The sequence below is a fragment of the Rissa tridactyla genome, chromosome 14 (assembly GCF_028500815.1).
Source record: "Rissa tridactyla isolate bRisTri1 chromosome 14, bRisTri1.patW.cur.20221130, whole genome shotgun sequence".
In the NCBI taxonomy this organism is placed as follows: Eukaryota; Metazoa; Chordata; class Aves; order Charadriiformes; family Laridae; genus Rissa; species Rissa tridactyla.
Window position 1 is genome coordinate 5,884,571 of NC_071479.1, and position 24,212 is coordinate 5,908,782.

Here is a 24,212-nt window from a genome sequence, read left to right on the forward strand (position 1 = left end):
GCCGCTGTAATCTAAACCAAACCGTTGTTCTTGATTATTTCTGCAACACATTTACCATGTTTTTGTTTTAAAATTTAAACTAGTAATTGATTTGCCATATGCCTCAGAGCTGCACATACTTTCACGATATGTGTTTAGGAACTTGGGGACTTTGTAATTGGGATTTTCTTCCTTTTCAATGGCAGCCTTTTTTTTTTTTTTTTTGTCTTCTACAATGCAAAATGATTTGGCTTTCACAACACATAAGGAAAATGCATTATGCAATCAACTTAGTAGGTATAAGTTATATTGATCCTGGACAAAGTTTGCATTAATTTAAAATAAATTAGACTTTGTTTCCCATTTTTCCCTACAACAATGTCATGCTTTTAAAAAAGGGAAGGGCAGAGCTGATCTCCTCCTAGCAGTTGCTGCCCTCCATCCTGTGGTCTTGCAGCTGAATGTTCTCCTTGGAGAGACCCAGCTCTCCTGGGCGCAGCTCGGTGGGAGTGATGAAGTGCCCCTTCGTCCTACCTCGGAGATGGAAAGTGGCCATGGAAGGGGGGACACGGGCTGTCGTGACAAATGCCCTTGTAAACAGCCGCGTTCAGCCCCCCGGGGCTGCCAAGCCGGCGTTGGCAGCGGCTGAGCCGGCACATTCTCCTCGCCAGCCCCAGGAGCGGTCACAGGAGTGCTGGTCTGCTGAGAGCAGGTCTCACGGCGCGTCCCCACATGGGGCACGTGCAATTCCCCTGCTGCAAGGGGATACCTCGGCGTGTCTTCCAGTGTTGATACGTCTGAAATGGAGAGCAAAGAGGATACCCTGTGGAGTTAGGCAGCGAGCTCTGGATACGTCATCTTCTGCCACCGATTTGTGCGTGTGTGGTCACAGTCCCTCGGATGGCGAGCGATTCATTTTAATTACACGCGTGGAACGTGCGCACCGCTTCAGCATATGGCGATCGGGAAGCCTGGTGCCTGTGTGAGCTGCCAGACGCACCAGTGGCGACCGGGGACTTGGGTCAGAAAGCCTTTTGCAGAGGAAGGATTCGTAGCTCTACTGGAAGGCTGCTGCGCGACGGCCCCTTCCTGGCGCTGACGCGGTGCCCGCTGCGAGCCACCCGTGGGACTGTCCCCTCTGGCCGAAGGGACGCTCGTCACCTCTCTCGCAGCCTGGGCTGCAGAAAAGGACTGGCCGGGTGGAAGGGGGTCAGCCTCTCCTGCAGCAGAAGCTGGTAGAAACTTTTAAAGTACTCTGCTCAGAGATGGGCTTTTTATGTAGATCTGCTTTGTTTACTTCCAAACCAATTCCTGCTGTTTTGTTTGGGATGAAGAAAGCAGTCCCCCTTACAAGCAAGAGAAATTCAAAAGTCTTTCTGTTTAGCTGTTTTGGTGCCTCGGAAAGTATTTTTGGATACTGCTATTAAAAAACAAATGAAAAGCATGTAATGCCTACAGGCACTGGTCTTCTGTTTTAAAGTGTGTTCATGACAAACCTGCCTCTGCTCGCAAAGAGACTCATATGGATTGTGTTTTAAACAGCAAACTGTTAGCCAAATTCAAAAATATTTTCACACCATCTTTTTTTGGTTAGAAAGAGCTTTGGGAAGCACAAGCAAACTCAAACTGAGGTTTGCTTTTTCTTATTTTATCCATGCTGTTCACCATCAGCTGCATCACGGTCTAAAAATACATAGTTCTTCACAAAATGTGTGCTGTTTTTAAAGGCAGATAATTTCCAGATGATTTGCTCGATAGATAAAACCTGCTAGCTAAGAACGTGGATTTGATGCTCTGCTGGAGAATGCACAGGGGCTTTCTTGCAGGTAGGGCGTTTGGGGGAGGACACGAGGTTTTCCGGGCAGGAGGGCGATGCCAGGGGTCTGGCCGTGGCCAGTAGCTCTCGCTGGTGGGAAATAGTAGCTGCTGCCTCGGCTCTCGCGCTGCGCTAAGCCCTTCTGTGAAAAGGGAGCATCTTCATTACGTATGGCAATGGGGTCCAGAAGATTAATGACAGTGTTTTATAAAAATTTCACACAGACCTGGGATCAGCGTTAGAAAAATACAGGTTTGAATTAGAAGGGAAAAAGCCTGACTTTCTCATCAAAGCGTGGAAATCTGTGGGCTATCAGTAGCGGTTACTAGCAAAAAGCCTTTTCTCCTGGCAGACTTCTCAGGGGAGCCCCGTGGCTGGCTGGGCACCACGCTGGCCGCGCCGGGGGCACCGTGATGGCGGAGGCAGTGCCATGTCCCCCATGGCCAGCAGCCCCGCTTGAGCTGTCCTGGGCTGTGTCCTGCTGTCAGGGTGCCAGCACTGGCTGGTCCTGTCCTGTCCGTGGGTCTGTCAGGTCCATCTGCGGTGCCAGAGCCTGGCACCGCGTGACTCCAGGTCTGGCAGCTCTGCGTGCAGCCCCGGCTCGGGCCCAGGGCCTGCCAGGAGCGGGGCTCGCTGAGTGCCACATCCCACCCTCCTGCACCGCCTGGTCCTGGGAAGGTCGCCCACCTCATCTTCTAGCCCATGTCCAGGTTTGCCGTGTGCTGGGTTTTGCTTTTAATAGGCTCTGAACCGCTGAAAATAACTTTCAACTTCACTTCCATGAGCTCTGTTTTTTCCTATTCCTAGGAAGGTTTAATGGAAGGTGTAACAAATCTCTCTGCTGCAGGAATGCTGAGCAGGGCGATGGTGGGAGGGAGGCCGTGGGGCTGTAGCTAGAGGTGATGAGTGTAATTTGGCTTCCCTCTGCTCAGGGCTGCATCGGCCCTGCCTCGGGGAGCGCGGGAGCATGCAGCGGGCCCTGGGTGCGTTTGGGCAGGCCTTCGTCATCAAGAGAGTTTCAAAGATCATATTTATGAATGTACTCAGAATTTTTTGGCACAGATAAATGCAGAGCACTTGCTGTTAACGCTCTCTACCTTGAAGGAGGCGCGGCTGAGTCCCACAATGTGTTTGGCCGCGCTCTCGATGCCGTCTGAGGCTGGTGCGGGGGGGATGGCTCTCCCCAGCCACACGCAGGCTGTCCCCGGTGCCGGCTCGCGAGGAGCCTCCGCGTCCCGCCGGAGGGGGATGGCTGCCTTTGTCGCTTCGGATGTTGGCCGAGTCCAGTGTTCAGCGGCGCGGAGGGGGTTTGCGCTGGGGTGTAGACGGTCCTGCTCACAGCTGGACTGAGGAGCCGGTAAAACATCTGAACCAGCCTTGGTTGTAATGGCTGAATCACCGCCTTGGCCTCCTCTTGGTATTTGTTAAAATTGATGTTTGCTGCTTAACCTGGTTGGAACCATCAGGCAAGAGCGAGCTGATGGCAGCAGCATCTTCCACTCTGTAGTAACATCATCTCCGTTTCCCATCTCTCTTCCTTAGACATATCTCACTGACGCTTCCCGCCAGCTTTCGAGGGAAAAGTCACAGCACTCGCCTGGACTTGGAGCACCAGCACTCAAATTTGTATGCCATATCAGGTAAGCTGCGCACGCAATGGTTTCTCTGCTCTTCTGTGTAATCAGAAGTGTAACCAAGCAAAGCAGCCCTGCTCACACAACCAGCCCTGTGTGTGGTACCCATGGAACACACACCCGGCTTTTCCGCGGTGCTGTGTAAATATCGAGAGCAGAAGGGCTGCAGAGAGACCCCAGAAAGTGCCCAGGCACACGTGTTACTGGCAGCAAATGGTACTGATCACCGATCGCAGCCCTTGGGGAGGGATGCTGCTGCCTGCAGAGGTGCTAGAGGAGAGCTGTGATGGAAAGCAACACTGACACAAACTTTCCTCCTCATCTTTTTCATGGTCTCACAGGTGAGTCATAAGAGACGACATCTCTGCCCATTTCACAGGAGGCTTTGTCCTGCTTAGCAAGGATGAGTTTTGTACACACTGCTCTTTGCTACACTCAACAGACACGTTAAAAAAAGATGAGATGTTTACTCTTTCTAATTTCTATATTCTGAATACTGGTACTGCATTAGATTTGCCAGTATTAGGGCAAATTTGAAATTGGATGTTAGGATATGGGGGGGTTCTGTGTTATTTTTAAGAAGCATGCGCTTGCACATGCACGCTTGGTCTCTCTAGCTGCAGCTTTCTCTCTGTTCACCGTTCCAGGCGAGTATACAAGTGCTAGAGCTAGTGATAGTTTCCAGGTGTCATTGTGTAAAAAAAATCTGCCAATGAATATTTTAGCTGTTTTTTATTTTTAACTAGTACTAGTCTGCAGGGAAAATGTGTATTTAACTAGAGCGGTGAGGCTCAAGCCCACTCCTTCGCCCCTGCAGGTACAGGTACTTGTTACTGTGCGTCAGGATGATACAGGGGGTTCAGTTTGGAGCTGGGGTCCCTGTGAGCTGCCCCTGAACAGCTCTGCCCCTCCGGAGCGGGTCCTGCCTTTCTGCAAGGAGGAGCGAGCTAAAAAAGAGCGTAGCCTGGTGCTCTGGGCCCGGGAAGAAATGCCTCTGGGAGTGAGAGACAGGGATGCTTTACAGCCTTGTACCGCATGGAGTCTGTCACTCCTGGGTGTGCCGAGAGCTGTGTGGTCTGGAAGCTACTCATAAACCACAGCAAAAGGGCTTTTGGTTCTGCAAACTAAAGAAAAACGTGAGGTGCAGCTGGGGCACAACAGTGGGTTTCACCTGCCTCTCCTGCTCTGGGGCTGGCTCGTATTCTGGGCTTCAGCCGAGGAGTGCTGGGGTGCAAGAGGGTTTTCCTTAGAATTATTTTTCTTGGAGTAATGTTACACCTGAACAAATATTGTGATAGGCGTGGTAGAATCACACTTAGCCACAGTTTTCTCTTTGTTATGTCATTTTTGCGAGAGGAGAAAAATATTGGCTTTAAACCTGACTCTGTCAAAACCTAATGAAGGTACAGTCCCTTCATCTGGCTGAAGGAGAACTTCAGATTTCAGGACAGCTTGGAAACCCAGAAAAAGCAGCAGTGGATTCAGTGGGCTGTACAATAGATAGTGCTTGTGCATAATCAGGGAAGAGAAGATGGCAAAAATGTGCCATTCACAGGTTCTTGCTATTAATAGTGAGTGACACTTCTAACATGGGAACATGGCATTAATTCATGTACCATAATCAAAGGGTTATTTAAAAGGTAATCTCTGACTGAAACTGCAGCTTCGGGTTCCTAAATAGATGGAATATAACAATTGCATAATTCTTGTCAGTACTCGTTTTCCTCGTTACTCTCCTGCCCTAATAGATTTAGAAATGTAAGGGAAGGCATGCTCTTGCGTTCACGTGAGACAGTCCTGCATGGAGGACGGAAGCTGCGCTTTCTCTCCTGAGAAAGCATCAAATGCACAAACAGCGAGGCAGCAACTCTGCGTGGATGTTACCGAGAACGCTTCCGCTCCGGGGCTTCCCGCAGACGGCCTCTGCTTGCAGTGCAGCCTGGAAAGGTGCCCGTTCTGCAAAGAACCTGAACGCTTTACCAGATACGATAACGATAGGCAAAGCAGAAAACAGGCCTGCAAAACTGGGCATGGCATTAGTCCACATTTGCATGAGCACGTTTCAGTCCAAGTATATAACTTTTTTTTTTCCCCCCAACTGCACATTCTCCTCCAGACACGTTGTTATACAAGCTGTTGTGCATACGTGTGCTGTAATAGCTATTGCAGCTGCGATCCTTTCTGAGGAAAGGGTCTCGTCATATGAAACATCCTGTGCATTGGCAGGGATCTTCATGCGTAACTCCTGACCACTGCTGCCTTTTCAGCAGCTGTGATGAGGTGCTGGGACAATTCCCTTTGCGTGCTTACACGTTGCCGAGGTGGATTAGCCCCCAGACGCGCTGTGGAAACCATTCCGAAGTTTCCTGTTACGTCGGTGCAGTTTGCAGCCAGTCCGTTTTAGCTGCGCCGCAATGCGAGTGCCTCGCTGCAGTGCCATGGCAACGGGAAATTTATTAACGCGCTTCCACTGTCGTCCCTAATTGCTCTGCCGGGAGGTGGTTTGCCGCGGTGGGTCCTGGCTGCAGCGTGCTTTTGCTGCGGGACCTGATGCCGGGGAAGGTGTGCGGCGGCGAGCGGGCAGCGTGGCGGGTGAGGTGACCGGGGCGCCGGCGGGTGCAGGACTCCGCTCCGGCCCTACCGTGTATGGATGAGCCTGCGGGCTCCCTCTCTTGGCTCGCAGCAAAATGGGAGGTTTCCTGGTGCTGGCGCAGGGAAACAAAAGCCGTTACAAGCCGTCTCTTACCTTCCAATTTTGGTACTGCCTCAGTCTGGGGGCACAGGGTGGGCTGTAATGGAGGGGAAAATTAAGAGCTGCACCACGGTCTCGGTTCTCTGTCTGTAGACACCCAAGATTTTCTCAGTAGTCAATGAAAAGGACACTTCCATCTGGGGTATAGCCTATTTATGGAAGGTGAAGTGAATTTTGGCTGTTGGGCCTCCTCTGTATCTCAAAATACACTTTGGCAGAAATCGCCAGATCCCCACTGGAACTGTCCCGTTATTCCTTGGGGTGTGTAATATAATTATTATCACAAAGCTGGAGTCGAGGAAAAAATGGACCTGAAAGTAGTAATTACAGTTTTTAACCAGCCTTTTGTTGTTTCCAGTCTTGGCAATGAAACATTCAAAGTTAGGGAGACTCCTCTTTGCACGGTAAACTAATGAATCAGTCTTTGACAAGGTGCGTATAGGAAACTATTGCCCGGAGCCTGCAGCCCCGTGCCGGGAGCCCACCACGTGCCGCTGCGGCGCAGCGCTGCTGCCTGTGCTGCTGGCATTGCCCCCCGCGCCCAGAGGCTCCCATCCCACCCTGTGCCATGCGCCCGGGACCGAAAGGCAGAATCACTCCTAAGCTGGTGTGCAGAAGGTGTCTGGGTGCTGCCGGGAGCTGACAGGTTTAATGTGCGCGTTGGAACGGGCAGCTGCTGGAAGAAGAATGCCTCACTCCAGACAGACCTGTCGACAGACACTGCTCAGTATTTCACAGCGTAGTCTTTCTTCATGGCCTTCAGCTTAATTAAGATGTTGTTGTGACTACATACTGCCTTCATTTCAGCCTTCAGCATCTTCTGGCTGCATATTGCTTTGGCTTATCAGAGCCACAAGGACAGTGAGGGAGAGAGGGAGCCCTCTCAGGCAGCCACAGATAATAACGTACAGGGAAAATTCCTGAATGAAGTGAAAAATTATTTATAATAATGGTACTCAAATAGAAGGGAAATAAGTCACTCTAAGGGTATATAAATTTTTATGATAGTGTATAAACAGCCATAGCTTGCCTTGTCTCCCATCTATCCCAGCAGAGAATGAGCGCAACATCTAGCATAAAGAAAAATATAATAAGAAAACGAAGAAACGGATGGGAAGAGCTTGGAGGATTGATCACTCGGTGTATTTGTATATCCTGATGTAAAAGGTGCTGCTGACAGGTGGCCAGGTTTCTTCTGTATAAAACCATGTGTGTGCTGTCAGGGCGGTGCGAGCAGCCTTGTTTCGATTGATGAATTGCCTGCTTTCTTGATTAAACCTTCCGTCACTTAAGAAACAAAAAGCCTGTGTTTGGGTGGCAGAGTGGGACATGTCAAAAAAATCTGTCTGCTTTACCTTTGTGCAGATGTTGGGCACAGACTGTAACATGTATTATTAAAATGAATGTGGCATTTACTGTGCATTATTTCTTTCCTGGGAGAAAGGACCTGTAAATTATATGCTAATAATAAGCTTTAACCCTTTCAGAAGCCAAGAGATTTAGGAGTGCAAATACTCCTGCAGGCCCCACTAATTGGATGGGCTCAGATACTGCCGTAGCTCCCCGAAGTTAATAAACAGCGTGTTTCACACCAGTATGCTGGTGCCTCTTGGGCATCCTGTCTCCAATAAGTTTTCTGCTGTGTAAGTGCCACTGAAACGTAAACCTTTCGAATTACAAAATTTTCCATTGAAAGCCCCCTTCAAATTCCGGTTGCAGGCGTGAGCTGTCTGTGCCTGGGGATGAGGCCGGCAGCGTGGCGGCTGCTCCGCCGGCCATGCACGACCTCTTGAGGGGGGACAGTGCTGGCAGAGCCTCCCGTCCCGCACCGGCTCGGGGCTGCGTCTGCGCTTTCAGAATCCTTTTGACCTGCCAGTCTGAGACGTGCCCAGCCCACTCGTCTCAGAGAGAGGATTAGGGATGGAAAAAAGTCCTCGTGCACCTTGCAGGGCACGTGGCAGGGTGTTGGGCTGGAAACTAGTGACCGAGTTTGCAAAATGAGATTGTTACGGTCTCAGCTGTGGTTTCTGGGGTGTCACGGGGTGCTCCAAGGCGCGTCCCTCCCCGCAGCGCAGGCTTTCCCTGCTGAAGTCAGGTGGGCGGCTCTGCTGGCTTCGGTGTGGCACCCTGCGTGCTGCTGGGTAGGATGGCCGTCTTTTGCCCTGAAATTTTACTGTACCCAACTTCCAAGTCGTGTTGCAGGTGGATGTGTTTGTCGGTTGTAGCGTACAAACTTAGGGAATTTGAATATAGGGTAGTTGATAATTGCACCTTCTCTTGACTTGCTCTGACTGTCAAGACAGAAATGGTGTTGCATGGCGCGTACCAGGTACTTCTGCACAGGCCCGTCACGGTGTGCGTACAAAGTAATTAGAGCCTCTCTGTCCCAATTTTGTGTATGAAGCAAGTGTATGAATTTACAGATACTGCTACAGCTGTCGTCTTGTAGTCAGAAACGTAACTTCAGTCATATAATCCTGTTGCGAAGGGTGGTTGTTCTAGCAGCAACTGGGAGATAACAAGGTGATCGCAGTTACCCTTGGGTAGGACGGAGTTTCGTTTTTTTGAACACAAGTGCCAGACCCGAGATGTCACATCCTGGGACGTGTCACACACTTTATCTGCTGGGAAGCAGCGTTCCAGGCTGCAATACCGGCCGGCCGTTTGCTTAGGAGCGACGTGTTTTCAAAGCAGTTATTTGATGCAGGAATGCCTTTATCTATATTTCTTATCTTAAAAGTACTATTTTGTGATTGTCTTTAACCACGTTGTCAACACAGTCGCTTGTGGGAAGTATTTTTCCCAGAGAAACTGGACTGAGCATCAAGGAAGGGAAAGGCAGCCAGGTGCCGCTTGGCGTCAGCTGTCGCGTGTTTGCCAGCTCGCCCTGAAGAAGGATGTTTTTGTGGGCAGCTCTCAGAGGTAGCATGCTGTCTCCAGGGCTCCAGCTTGTTTATTTTGGAACTGTGCACCAATATTTGTTACCTTAAATATTTACCTTAAGGAGGTAACTATTTATTTAAATGTTTATTTATTGTTACATTTCAAATATAAATAATTATTTCTGATATTTAAATATTTATTTTCCTCTTTAAGGCACTTTGTAGAAAGGTCAGAACACCCTTTGTGGTCTGCCGGGGTAGCGGGACGGGTTTGTGCGCGCTCTGCTGGGCCGTGGGTAGTGACTGGGCGCAGGCGAGTGGCGGAAGTCGTGGCCGCGAGGTGGGAGGGTCGGGCTGCAGCTGGGGAGGGAAGCGTTTGCAATCGCTGGTTCCAGTCGGAGTTGGACCCCCTGGGTCACCCAGGGGAGCTTCCCCGCGGGAGAGGGTGCGGGGGTCGGTGCCCCGGCGCCGGTGCGGGAAGAGGGGGATGCTCCTTAGCTCGGGTAGGCAATCCAGCAGGGCTTGGTGTTCATCTGCACTGGTTTGTAACCCAGGTCTCTGGAGGCAGCAGAGAGTAGAAACTGCTGGTAATGATCTGGAAAAACGTCAAAGCCAGTGAATTCCTGAAAAGGAAACGGAGCTGCTGTTCTGTATTGGGTGATGCCGGTCTTGGCAGGGGGCAGCTGTGGTTTCTCTGGGCAGCTTTGTTGAAAGCGTTTGTTTCACACGCTGCTCTTGCGACAGCAGTTTGCTCCCAGATTCCTCCTTCCTTTCCGGAGCTCCTTCCGCGTGTTCAGCGGGGCCGACTGTTCTGCTCCGAGGCCCGGGGGGGCTGGAGGGTGCCCCGGGAGGGTGACCAGAGCCCCCGCTGCGGGGCCAGGCTGGGGGTGCACTTTGTGTTACCCCTGCTCAGCGAGGGACTCTGAGTGCCTCATTGCTTGTACCCCCCTTTTTTTTTTTTCTTGTTTTTACACTTTTTTATTTAATTACAAAAGAAATCTTTCAGAGGTCTTTCTAGATTAAGAAATGGAAGAAAAATTAAGATTTCATTCCATTTCGGTGCCCATATGTCAGCTTCTTTCTTGTTGCAAAATGTCAGGTTATCTGTGCCACAGCTGCCACTTACTTCTCTTCAATGTACATTTCCTTTTAAAAGATACTGTATCTTTTATCTGTATGTAATAAGGACAGACGTTTTAATCAGAGGTTAGTCATTTATTTTTGCAAACTATTGTTTTGCTTCATCATTTTTGCAGATAATTAAATGGTTCACTTGGCACAGTGTGTCTGCTTTATTAAAACAGGTAATTTTGAAAAAAAGGAAGATGCTATTTTTTGGATCACTGCACAAGAATTGCTTTTATCTTCATCTTCCAGCATAGTTTCTGGTGGTTTTGCGATACCCTCCTCTGTTTGAGTGTTTTAGTACATTCCACTCTCTAAAGGGGGAGGCTCTGTGCTACATTTTCCTGTCGATCCCGATTCCCACGTGTGTGTTCTTTGCGCTTCTTAAGAATAGAAGCGGAACTAAATTTATTTTTTGTGACACTGAATTTTAATCAGGATGGTCCAAAAAAACAGACAAGTTGTGACACAAGCTTTATTCTGCATTGAAACCTCTTTACTGAGGCTGAGATTAAAGTCAGCCTGTTCTTTGCCCTATTGCAATTTCCAATTTGGACTAAGAGACCTGGATAATCTTCAAAATATAAAAGGCTCTATTAATATCCAGCAGTTCAGGGAGACTGAAGTCTCCTGTAAAATGCTGCAGCTGCGTATTTCAGGAGGGGAAATGTAAGTGTTACTTAATACTGTATTTAACAAGATTCAAAAAAGTGTATTTCTTATTAAATTAGCTCATCCGTGGTGTGCCGATTCCCTGTGTGCCTGCAGCTGCCGGGTACTGCTGGGTTATCCGTGCTGTGCTCGGGCAGGCTCGGCCCAAACGGTGAAAGATGAAGCCACGAGTCCTCCCGCCCGTGTCGTTTTTCAGACGTGTGATTTTCTGATTAACCTGCTCTTGTCCGAAGTGGCATTCTTTATCTTCATCTCCTCACTGCCGTGTACGTGTACAAGAGCGCGACAGCTCTGGCCGTGGCTCCGTGTTCCCTCGGCTGTCCCGCGAGGCCGGCGTGGCGTGCCTTCTCCCGCTGTACCGCACCACGCATACAGCCTTTGCCCACTTTTCTTGGATCACACGTCACCTTCCGAGGAAGCTGCCGGCTGATCTCTGCTGGGAGGATTCTCTGGCTGCTGCCCCCACGCTGTGAATTATGCATGAGCAGGTGTACGGGCAGGGTCTCTCCCGGCGGCGGCGTGGGTGGTGGCGCAGGCGTTGACGCCGCGCGGCGTGCGGGGCGCAGCCACGGCGAGCGGCTGGAGCGGGGCTGTGTCGAGGGCGGGAGGTGACGCCGGGGGGACCCCGCTGCGGTGCAGCCCCGCCAGGGCAGGGGTGCAGCTCGGTGCTCGTGGCGCTGCTGGCAGGAACCTGCCCACCGCAGGAGGAGCCGGCGGGACGCGTGGCGAGCACAACCTTTGCGGCCGGCTGCGCTGGGTTTGTTTTGCTTTTCGGAGTGCCGTAGTTTAATTTTTTTTAAATAGGAAGCCACTCTGTGGTTTGGATATTTAAACAGTTATTAACCGAATGACAATTAACAGATTGCACAGACAGATTTTCTTTTCAAAACCTCAGAAATTGAGTACAGTTTGCAAAACTATCACGGCATAGTAATGACAATGAATTTTGATTTCCCGGAACTGATATTAGACTCCTTATTAAACTATGTGCATCTGCTTTTAATTTACTCCAAATAATTGGAAAATGCAATGAAGCTTTCCAATTAAAGCACGGCTTTATGCTGTTTAATAATACCCCCATAATATTATAGCTTATGAAGTGACAGGTGAGTTGGTGTATGAATAAAACATAAAGGCAGCAATAAGGGACAGAAAACCGGAGACAGTTGTTGGGGATTTTAAATGCTGGATGTAATTTGCATATATTAATCTCTTCTTTTCAGCCTTATCAGGCGTTCTTCAGTATTTGAAGTTAAAATAGCGTTGACAGGCGGGAGTACGCTTAGTTTTTTCAAGGATTTATTACTTGTATAATTTCTGATCTTTAATAAGCAGATATGACTGATCCTCATAGTTCTATAGAAATCGGTTAATTGTTCCAGATGGCGTGTACTGATTATGCAAAATTACTTTTCACACCATTTTTTTTTTTCTGATGGAGTTTGGAGTAAAATTAAATTTTTTATAGCCTTCTTATCATGCTGTTTTACAGTGGTTTTTGCACAGAAGTTGAATTTAATCTACTATATTACATTGACCAGCAGAGTTATTCTAATGTAGCATTCTGTGATTTGACAAAGAATAATAGAACACATTGCTCATTGTTCGTTACTGTGCTGCTAATAAAAAGGAGTTCTAGTGCAGAAAACCAGGCTGTTATTTATGAAGAATGCTTAATTTGCACAGTTAAAAATGCAAAATTGTTACAATGAGATGTTCTCTCTTTTGAATAGAAGACTTGGGCAGAACAAATGAAAATAGTCTTGTTGCTACAGATTTCATCTAATAAAGAGGGATTTTTTTAAATGACTGGTGTGGCGAGGCTGTATTTTATTGGGAGGAGCAGTCATCCAGGCAGCACGCTCTGACTCCTATCAAGAGGTGTCACTGGTGTTTTCCCTGATTATCGTCATCCGGATATCTCAATGGCATAATTTCATAATTGAAAACATTTATAAAGGTTGTTGGGCTTCATTTATCTAATGAAAAGCTGTTTATACAAAATAAACCACACATAAAGCCCTCTTGCTAATAAGGTTATTGCAATTCGTTTTGGCGATGACTCAGTAGTTGGAGGAGGCGTCCCGCCGCCACCGCGCTCTCCTGGCAGTGCCGCTCTGTGTCCGGGCTGTGCTGTGCCGTGTCCCGGCAGCGGGCGCCCATCCCGCGGGCTTGCCATGGGCAGGGCTTCCTGGAGTAACGGGCATTCACGCACTGCTGCGGGCCCTGGTTAATTTTGATGTCGCGTCCCGTCCCTTGTCGTGCTGTGCTGCCGCCTTCCTCCCGACGGAGCCGTGCGTGAGTTTGTGCCGTCGCCGCTGAGCAGCCGTGCGGTGCAGGGACCTGCGTGTCCCTCGGGCTTCGTCCTGGGGTCTCTGCCGCCATGCTAGGACCTTCACGGAGGGGCTGAAGGGACACGGAGGAGCTGAGTCCAAGACATCTTATGGAACCATAGAATCGTTCCTGGAAGGGACCTTTAAGATCAAGTCCAACTGTCAACCCAACACTGCCAAAACCACCACTAAACCCTCTTACGAATCTTTGCAAAGCAAACCAGTAAGTGTTTAAAAAATGACCTTGTGGTTAATGGAATTAAAATCTCCAATTAAATTAGGAAAGTGGGGATACAGTAAATGGACTTTTATAAAGAGTGCTTATTTTTAACTCAATAGAAAAAAGACAAGTAATTAACTCAGCCATTAAAAAGCTCAAAATTTCTCCCATCTCCTGTGGAACTAGAAAATTGTTTTGTGTATACTCTTATATATATACGAATAATATATATGGAGACAACTAATGGCATAAATCAGAAATGATTAGAAAATATTTGTTCTAATGAAGTAATAATTTGGTAGTAATGCTTTTCATCAGTGTAGCTTAAGGCTACATTAAGTGGACAGACTTTATATGGATTCTCTAATTTTAATCTTCAAAATGCTATCTAATGTCTCATTAAGACTTGCATATAATGTATCTTAAGTACAGTCATTAAATATAGTTTAGGGAGATTTATGTTCAGATATTGCTTAAAGATGTTTTAATAGGCCCATTTACTCTGGTGATATTAATGAGCTCTTAACACATATTAAGCTTCTAAAACTAGTGGTGTTCCTCTCGCAGTGAGCAAAACAACTCGGGGATGGTAAATGAACTGGGTGCTCCAACAAGGCTGGTTTTCAGCCGAGGCCTCGGGCACCCTCTGCCATCGCTTTGGTGCCCTAGGGCTGTGTCCGTGTCCCCGCTGGGCGGCTGCGTGTGCCTCCCGCGTCCCTCCAGCACGCGCTACCTGCGCCCCGCCAAGGTCGGCCAGTCCCGCTCACGGCGCGGCGTCCCCGGGGCTGAGCAGGGGATGCTGGCGCTCGTATAACCGCCTCTGGGGTAGCGCTGCGGGCTGGGAATAGGCCAGACCTGCGATAATATCTGTAACAAGTTACAATAATTTGGTTGTATATCTACTGAAATAAATAAATTTAAACTTTAAGGAAAGAGCTGAATACAGTCGTGCTTTTAGATTAATTCTGCTTTTTGATCATCTGAAGTTAGGATGCAAGAATTATAATTATGATAATAAAAACTGTTCATTCCCCTATTGTCACTTTAGTTCCAACTCGGAAAGTTATTGCAAACAAAATTCTCCAGTTTCATCACTCAGCTCTTCTTAAAAAATCCTTCTGAGTTCAGAGACTTTTATAATTACTAAATTGGTTTGTTAGAAGGAGATAATAGCAAATTTCTTCTTTTCATAATTGGACATTTCTTCCCTGTAGGCTAATGTATGCGCGGCACTTGCATACACAATAAGCTGTGCTTTTGAAAAGCCATAACTAGCTAATAAGTGCCGTGGTGTCATCAGAGAGTAATGGTTTGCTGATTAGCATAATTAATGACAAATGGTGGTGCGGAGCGGGTGGATTGGTTTAGCGGATGATGAATGCGCTGCCGCTGAAGCTGAGCCCTGCCAAGGCGGCCGGGCTGGCCCGGGGCGGCTGTTGGGCGCCAGGGAGGGCTCCTGCCCTGCGCCCACCGCCATGGCACGAGCCGGCTGCCGTCATGGCACAAGCCGGGCGCTGTCGTGGCTCTGCACGGCGGCTGGCACAGGCACGCCATGGCCTGGCCCGGGTAGGGCTCGCAGCTGCTCCCTGCCGCGCACTGGGCTGGGGCTTGGCAGCACCACCGGGAGAGGAGCTGTGCCCGGGTGGGCAACCCCGTGGCCACCAGTGGTCCTTCTCCTCCCAGGGCAGGAGAGAAGCTCCGGGCAGCCGTCCATGCTATGAGACGGGCGCATTTATCTGTGAGTCAATTAATCAGGGCTAATTTGCATTTGCAAATGAGACTGATAAAAATGGGGTTACCTTTTCACCTTTAAGGGGGAGGAGGGATTATTTCTAGGTTGTCTCTTTTTTTAAGTGATAAGCAACTCTTTTACCAATAAGGATGAAAATACTTAATTTGCATTAGCAAAAGAAGCTAATTATTATATAGTTAATTAGCATCTGGAAATGAGGATTATCTTAATTACAAAGCACAATTTCCTTAATAGCTACAAAACTGTAAGTTTGATCTGTGTGGAGATTGGTGACTATTATTATGTAATTAGTGATCATATTAATGGTGCAGTGTATTTAGATATAATTTGCATATGCAAATGAAATTTACCTGATAGAAATATGTGGCTACACTAATGACTCTGAGCACTTAAAAATTAAATTACATTAGGAGAGCTGGATCCCGAGTTGCTGTGCATGGCATGGTGGATCTCCTCCTGCAGAAGAGCCTGTGGCTCTGCGGGGCCATGGCTCCATGGTCCGGCTTAGGGAGACCCCCGGCGTTGGGTGAGAGTCCTCCCCAGACCCCGGCGTTGGGTGAGAGTCCTCCCCAGACCCCGGCGTTGGGCGCCGTCTCCTGCAGACGGCCTTCGCCCTTGCCATGCTGCCATCCTCTCCCGCACTCGCCCTTGCCGTGCTGCTGTCCCCTCCTGCACTGGAGACGTCGGCTCTGGGGCTGCGGCACGGCTCTTCTGGCTGGATGAGTGTTATATCCCTGGATGGTGGGAGCCCACATTCGGTGTGCAGGAGGCGAGGGTGCCATGGCCTTTGTGGCCGTGCTCGTGGTGAGTTTCTGCTTTCCGTTCTCCTTTAGCAGTGCCCGCGGTGTGGAGAGCATGGGGCTTTCAGAACAGCTCATCCGTCTTCATTCCCTTCTTTTACTGGAAGCAAAAAGCTGCCTGTGTGTTTAAGAAAAGTCCTTTAAAATAAAACCTTGTTAAGAGAGGGTGCTGTGCACCTTTATCTCCCCAGGGAGCCCTGTGGGACAGATGGTGGCCCAGTGGACAGCTGGAGGTGACAGTGCTGGTGGTGGGCCAGTTCGCAGCAAGTCGTTGCAAGCGTGAGCGTCTGCTGCTGCCCGGTGCCCTGGCCCTGTCCGGAGAGGATTCCGAGTCGGGGGACCCGCTACCCTCACAGTGACAACCTCCCTGTCCCTGTGGTATGAAATCACCCCTTCGGGGGGGGTCTCAGCAAGGGGAAATCAAAGCTTCCAGGGCCAGAAATTGTAACAAAACGCAGTGTGTTTCTTTAACCTACCCTGCTCCTAACCTGCAGAACTGGAATGACTGAAGTGCAAAACCCACCAGTGCTGGGAGGAAGCAGCCGTTCCCCAACAGGATGTTTCTCTCATCAAGAGGGAGGATTTACAGCCACCGGCCGGGGAACACTGCAGCTATTGTGGGTGCTTCCCGAGATGCTGTTTGCAACAGCTTGCTCCAGCCCCAGTCCTGCCTGCGCCTCCCTGCCTCTGCGGCAGACAGACATTACATGTTTAATGACTTCCAAGGAGTCTGTCTGTCATTACAGCCAGAGCTGAAAGTAATTGAAAAGCGCCTGTGTTTCTCTTCAGCGCGGCGGCCGTGCGCGGGCTGGAGCGGTGCCTCCGCTTCGCCGCCCCGTCCTCCAGCGGGCCCTGCCCCAGCGCTGCCGCAGCCCCGCGCCGGGCCCTGGTTTGTATCTGCTCCGGTATAATTAATTAAGGGTTGTTGCTTGGAAGTAGCACATGCTTAGGTGTGATCTTTGAAGTTTAGTGTGGTGCGGAGACTTCAAAGGGGACATTTTATTAAAAAATAATAAAATCAAGAGCTCCTAAACACTTGCAATTTGAAGAGCTTGTTTGAAGTCTCTCCATGTTCTCTGGTGCTGATACGGCCGCAGCGCTGAGGTACTACTTAGCCGTCACCATGCAGTACTTAACCTTCACTTTATTTAAAAAAGAAAATAATCAAAACCAGGAGTATTTCTCAAGTGTTGTCGTGGCTTGATCTAGCAGTAAAGAACTAATTGTGCCATGTCGTGAGCTATGCAGGAAACAGAGAAAATCAAGGTTGACAATCAAATTAGCAAAAATGAAAATTTAGTCCAGGTCTGGTTTTTTAATCAAGGTCGTTTCAAGATGAACAGGAAAGCTGTAAACCTTTCCCATGGCGGAGGTTTCCTTCCACAGCGCGGGAGGCCCCTGCTCTCCTGCTCCCCGCACCGAGCATCCTGGGGGTCGGTGCTGCCGCCGTCCGCTGCCTGGCCCAGCCCTGGGCACTGGCACGGGGCTGCCGCGGTGCCGCTTCCTCGCTTGCCGCCACAGCTCCCTGGTGCGCGCTGCTGCTCCCCCGGAGCTGGGTGCGCTGCTCGGGGCTGTCTCGTGAGCTCCAGCCTGCGCTGAGGTCTGGAGGAGCTGAGCGAGGGCCGAGGTGGCCGCGGGCTGGCCGGGGGCTGCTGGAGGCAACTCCAGGGCCGGGAGTGCGGGCAGAGCCCACCAGTGCTGCCAGCTGAGCCTACCGCGCCGATCGCTCGAGCGGAGCGTGGGACCGTCCCGGCTGCTCTGGTCTCCTCTCGTCAGCGTGTTCAACTAACAAGGGGCCGCGCAGGGCCAGCAACCCACGGATCCCCTCGGCACAGCCGGCGACGGCAGCCTCTGTGGGAACAGCACAGATGGCGAGCCCGAACGGCAGCGCACTCTGCAATATGTCTGGGAGCCGGCGGCTGCGGCGGGTTTGCCGTGCTGCGGGGGGCTGCTGAGCTGGGGGTGGCTCTGCCTTCCCCTGCCCCTCGCCCGGGGGTCCCCGGCTGTGGGGCTGCTCTGAGTCCCTCTGAAAAGGGACCAGAGAGGAGCCAGAGGAAACGAGGTCAATGTCTTAATGTTTGGGTACTTTTCTTTTTTAAAGAAAGAAGTGTGTGCGTTTTGGGGGCGGTGTCTGCAGCCAAGGAGCGCAGCCCGGGGCGGTCGCAGCGATCCCCATCGCAGCCGGCTTGGCAGGAGCTCGCGGGAGAGTTTGCTTTTGTTTTCCCCCTGAGGTTTTGCTATCATTAGTGATTTGGAAAGGCAGAGTGGTGGTGTTCCATCTGGGACTCGTGCACGGTAGCACAGAGAGCACACACACATGTTTACTATTCAGACTGCTATTTAAATGACTGTGTACAGAAATACAGAAGTAGGAGGCTTAGCTCTACATTATGGAGAGTGCGGTTTATTTTGAAAAGCTTGCGTCCTTCCCTTGATGCGTTGCAGACTGTTGTAAAACATTTTTTCCATACTTCTGAATGACTTCCCCCTGTACTGAGGTCACACAACGTGCCGGGTTGATGTCCCGTGCTGTCTGGCAGGCGCAGGTGTGGAGGCTGGGGTGTGCCGAGCTCATGCCGGGCGCGCGGCAGGCGCTGGTGTGTGCACGCGGGGTCGAGGTGGCCATGGCGGGCAGAGGCTGGGATGGGGCATGAAGGGCGATGTCCTGGTCCCTGCCTGGCCAGCGCGGTGCTGGCCCACCAGCTCCCCATGGCTGGTCAGCCAACCCAGCGCGGGTCCTGGCGTGTCGCTGGCGGGAGCAGCCGCGATGGGCGGGCGGGTGTTAGACCCGGCAGCCCCCGTGCCCTGCGAGGGCTTAGGAAGTCCCTGTCCTGTTCCTCGGAAGGCCACCAGCCTAGTGCTGTCACCCCGCGTTCACAGTCGCGATTGCAGAGAGCGGGTGTCCCCCAGGGCAGAGCCATCTCCGTGTGCTGTGGGGTGACTCTGCGGCTGAGCCACAGCCTCGCCCCACGCAGGGCACTGCTTCTGGTGGCAAGAGCTGTCTCTTGCCCTCCTCGCCCTGAGGACAGGGCCACACGTGGGCTGTGCCTTCTCCCTCAGGTGGCACTGGTGTTCGAGGGGCCCTCCCTTGAGCCGGGGTGCCCACCCTAGGCCAGGCTGGGTGCTGGGGGCAGCATCCCCAGGCAGGACGGGGGCTCGCGTGTCCCTCTGGTTTAACCCTGCCTTCCCCTGGTGGGTGCATGCAGCCACCCGGTCCCAGCGCTGCCGTGCCCACGTTCCCTACCAGCCCCTGGTGAAGACCCACTTCCAAGTTCCCCTGGTGTCATTTAGCTGAAAATTAGGTTTTCTCTAAACGGGTGAGCTTTGCTGGCTTTATGGTATCGCTGTAGGCTGGTTTATGAGATATTCATCTTGGTAAAACATAAACGCTCTGCTAGTGTTTCAGGTCTGGGGAAAATCTGAAGACTTTTGCAGTATTACAGAAAGCTTGCTCCGAAATCTAAGATCATTTAAGTTTTAAAGGTGGCAATAGTACAGTCAGTGTTGGGCTTTTTTTGTTGGTTTGGATTCGCAATGCTTAGTTTTCAAAGTCGTGCAGGAAAGTGTTTTGCAAGGGATTTATTTATTTAAATATTTTTAATATCAGCAGTTGAAAATTCAAGTGTAAAAGGCCATGCAAAAATAGCAATAAAGAACTCCAAAGCTATAAAAGCTTATGGTGAGAATTTAAATGCAGAAACAGCTGTTATTTCCTTGGGAGTTGAGGTGTATAAACTCTTCCATGGCTGTGTATCCCCACAATAGTGGTGTGAAGAATTAGCGCTCACTGCAGTGTGCAAACTGAACCCGCCGAGCACTGAGGCAGCTATTCATCTATACCCAGGAGCTAAATATGACAATGTTAGCATTTTTCATTTCCCTGACGTTACCATTAATAAAGCAATGATCCAAAAGAAGCTTTGCTGAGTCTGTTCTTTATGCTTCCATCACTCACGACTAGATAATTTCACACAGGATCGTTTTTAAATTAAATGACGATAAAAGCGCTCTGCTGTCCTGTGTTCACTAGTTCATAGAAGTCTATCAAGTCATTAATGTGTCACGACAAACTGCTAGTTGGATACAAGAGTAATTAATTATTTGCATAAATAACAGGTTGAACTTGGGGCTTTGAACCGCAATGACACGCGCGTCACATCGCGGACATCTCGGAACCTCTTGCGGAGAGTTTGGGAGGGGTGAGGCCGGGCGCGCAGTCGCATCCTCGCCCGCTGCCGACGGGCAGCAGCTTGGCTTGAGTTTTGATGCTTTTTGTCTTCCTAAGTTCTTCGTTAATGGCTGTTTCAAGAAAGCATCTGATCATTGGAGATTTCAATGAACAATTATACAGATTTTCATAATCACCATTAATCACCACATATTTTTCAAGATAATTACAGCAATTATTATTTAGATTCCTCTTTTATGTGCGCATTGTAGAAAAGAACAAGTGCTTATTACCCTGGGTAGTGTAGAGAACTACAGGCTGAAGTTCTTTGTCATCCAGAAAGTCATTATGTTAGCTGATGCTGCCTGTGAAAGTTCGTCAGCATGTTTAAATTAGGGTAGCATTGGCAGGTCTGATTATTTAAATCTGGTAGCTTTGCTAAAAATATAGTTATTCAAGAAAGATGAATTACTAATTTGACAACTGAGATTTAGTTGGAGTCTACAGCACAGAAGGCAGGATCTATCGTGTGCTTAGAGGAGGGTGACAGTACTTTTTCAGATTAAAGAGAGAATCTCTAAGCAAGCTAACAAGTTGTATTTATAGAGCTCAGTTTGGTGGCCTGCCCTTTAAAGGCTGAGAGTAAGGCTTGGTAAATTATCAAGAAATAGCCACCGGTTAAAAGTTGGTCATGGTTTTTGGTGGTCCCGCCCTGACCAAGGGGGTGGCTCCGGTGCCCTTTTGGGTGCCCTTCATCCTGCCGTCAGGGATTCACGGGGACACTGGTCTTCAGGGTTTGGTTTTAGGACGGTGGCTCTGGCCACTGGCACCTTTTGACTCTTTTATTTAATTGCAGTGACTGAGCTAATTGGATGGGACCCTCAGGGAGGAGCTGCTCCTGGGAAACAGCAAACGGCCTTTGAAAACATCTTTCTTTCTGAAATGCTATTTTATTTTGTTCTGCTTTGAGGGAGAAGCGCACGGGCATCTCCCTAGTCTGGTGTGGGTGCTGTGGGTGTAGTTGCACAGGGAGGACCGGCTGCCTCCTGGACTCACCAAGGCGCCGGTGGAGGAGGTGGTGGCCCTGCTGGCCCTGCCGCTGGCCCTGCTCAGAGCCACGGAGGGCAAGAGCAGCTTTGCCGACCTGTGCAAGGAGGCTTTAAGTGAAGCGTGCAAGGTGCAAACGGTTGATAGGTCTTTAAAAATAGTTTAAAGTTACAGCCTTTTGAAGGTGTTGAAACCACGGTGGGTCAATGCGTGAGCTCAGTCACGTGGTGGTATGAGTAACGCTGCTGGTGGTGATGCTGTAGAAACGGGACCTTGCCCACCTTCTTTGTTCTGAATGAGCACACGTTGCCTTTGGAAGGAGAGCTGTATTTTGACGTTCACCAGCACCGATTCTTTTTATCTCTCTGTGTTACCGTCTGCTGGTCTCCAACGTGGTGCAAATGGACGTGGAGGAGCCTTCAGTGGCTTTTGGCCAGACTGAAACAAGAACTGCAGCTCCAGGCCAAAGCCTGGCTGGTGAGTCTTGCTGCCGCCCATGGAAATGGTAACACCGGGCAGAATCTCAGCACAGTGCTCGGCTCATCAGAGGCTGCCAGCAATGCTTCAAAGGAAGGGGGAAAAAAAAAAAGGAAAAAGAGAGGAATCAGAGGCTGCTGCTGATGTTTATTTACAGCACAACATCAGAACAAGGGACATGGAATTAAAAGCCTCCTACAGTTCTGGTTTCATTTAATTTTATTATGAAATTAACTGGCTGCTGTAAACGGCAGTCGTGTATTGTGTCGCGGTGCACAGTGGGAGTGATGGCACCCGCCGCCAGGCCCCGGTGCTGGACACCCCAGCGGACTGCAGGCAGCGCTGGGAGCTCATTCCTGCCTGGCCCTGGAGACGGCTTCCTGCGGGAACTGCCTTCCCTCTGCTGCACCTCCCGGTGAGTGGGTGTGCCGTGGGGGCCTGCTTGCAAGGGCTTAACCCACACGAGCTCCGAGCGCGAGCTTGCACGTGTGCGGCCCCATCAGGGCAGCATCGCTGCTCGTGCGGCACGGCCGTTCTCCTCCTGGGAAACAGAGACGTAGGCCCTGTGCGGGGAGAGGCGTCTGCCGGGGCTGGGCCTGCGCTGCCGAACCGGCGGTGACGGGGCCGGGGCTGCGCGGGAGCTGTGCGCTGTAGGGCACCCGGAGGGACCAGCTGTAGCCTGGCCCTGGGAGAGCGCGTGGCGGCGGGGCAGGGGTGCGCAGCGCCGAGCCTCCCCTCTGACATCGCTGCCAAAATGCGTCGCTGCGGCTGGGGGTTGTGCAGACAACCTGGTGCATGGGGCCCTTGCGAAGCACGCTCTCGTCCGCAAGATAGAAAAGCTAACATGATCGGGAGGTGGTTCAACGCTGTGCTGGAACAAATTGTCCCTGCATTTGTCGATATTCTTGGATTTGGATTTACACTCCTAAAAGGAAGCTGAGTCCCTCACCCTTGAAGTCCTTGTGAACATGAAAAATCCCTTCTCAGGCAGGAGCACCTTGGAACCTCTCTCCTCCCAGGGCAGCACCTCTGAGGGCAAGGTGTGGACGCGGGGGTGTCCTTCCTGCGTAGCCTTTGCTTTGTCCGGGGCCATTGTTCAGCCGGGAAGCAGAGGTGAGGGGCGAGCGTCCGCTCCCTGCCTGTCCCAGGGGTCCCCGCCGTCGGCCTGCAGCCCCTCACGCGCCCAAGCAGCTCCTGCCCGGGCTGGCACCACAGCCGCCGGAGCCCAGCCGCGGCGGGGGGGACGGGGCAGTGGGACTGCCGCGCTCCCAAGGCTTCGGGGGCGGCCAGCGGTGGCCGCCTGCCACTGTATTTCTGTAAAGTTTCCTGAATTGTGGTGGGTATTTAAATCCTCATGACTCCCGGTGCCTGGCTGTGAAAAGAGCTGGTGAATGAGCGTGTTGTTTCCCGATTTCTCCCTTTAATGTATTTTACCAGCAGCCCAGTGACGGGCCTGACACGCCGGCTCCTCTGCACGCTCGCGCGCGTTGGGAGTGCAGCATTAATAACACACTTCCATGCATCATGCCATTTTTAAGCATGATCGTTATGATAAAGGGCATATACTTAATTACAGGCCTGCTTAATTACAGCTCTGTTGAAGCTCGTTTGTTTAGGAGAGTGCTAATTGCGCTGCTGAGCCTTTGGCACACCCTGCTTTCATCTGCTGCTGCGCTCGGCGGTTGCGAGCTGCGGCAGGGCTGGAGCGCGCGAGGACGCGGGGCCGGGGGCCGGAGGGAGCAGTCCGGCGGGGGAACGGGCACGCGCTTATCGCGCCTTAGTCTTTAAATTACTTTACAAAAGCCGGCGTGCGACTGATCAAAGCAGGTTTCTGTCGGGATAACAAACGCAGATGGTCTTTCAGGTTCAAAACTTCCTGGGTTTGGTGATGCTGCTTTTCATCTGTTTCCTTTTGTTTCAAGTAGTGCTGTGGCTGCCACATAGCACCTTTGATAATGAAATGACTCTAGTGGAGGGGGGAGTTAAGTCAAAAATATACAAAGCAAATGTAAAATGCCAAGGATTCTTAAATAACTGTTGTTAAATCACTAACCTGGTAACTCACTGGTGCTGAGGGAAGTTACAAAGAGCAAGCAGAGAAACGCTGGGTTCACGGGGGCAGACGCTTTGTGAAAGAAAACCCTATTTGAGGATTACTTGGGGGCATTTCAGGGCTTAAGTTTGCTCTAGTTTGAAGTTTTGATTTCTTTCAGAGCTGCATTTTAAAGACTTAAAATGTTAAAGGTGTAACTGAAATAAAGCAGGTGTATTTGGGGCTGCGCTCTGCCTCAGAAATGTGCCCTTTTCAGTCGTGTGTAGGAATTGCTGAGTTACACGTTTTAAAAGTAAGTGTCTCGCTTGTACTGACACGTCTTGTGGGAGGCTTCTGTGCAGTTTGCGAGGTGGCGATAGCAAGACAGAAACACCACACGTCGTTGCACTATCTAAGAAGAATACACAAGACAGTATAAAGGCAAACAATCCCCTTCGTGTCGTTAAGGCTGTGCTACAGAGAGAGCTTGGCACAGTGACACGAGGCTGTGCCATCGGCTCC

At 50.5% G+C, this 24,212-nt stretch overlaps 1 protein-coding gene across 7 annotated transcripts in view; it reads left to right on the top strand.

The window, feature by feature from the left end:
* The window catches only part of MVB12B (multivesicular body subunit 12B), a 61,032-nt gene that overhangs the window by 30,363 nt on the left and 6,457 nt on the right, over positions 1-24,212 (top strand). For all 7 annotated transcript variants that reach the window (XM_054220205.1, XM_054220206.1, XM_054220204.1 and 4 more), the window contains one exon: positions 3,338-3,435. In XM_054220205.1, coding sequence (XP_054076180.1) covers positions 3,338-3,435 — 98 coding nt within the window. The remainder of the gene's footprint in view (positions 1-3,337; positions 3,436-24,212) is intronic.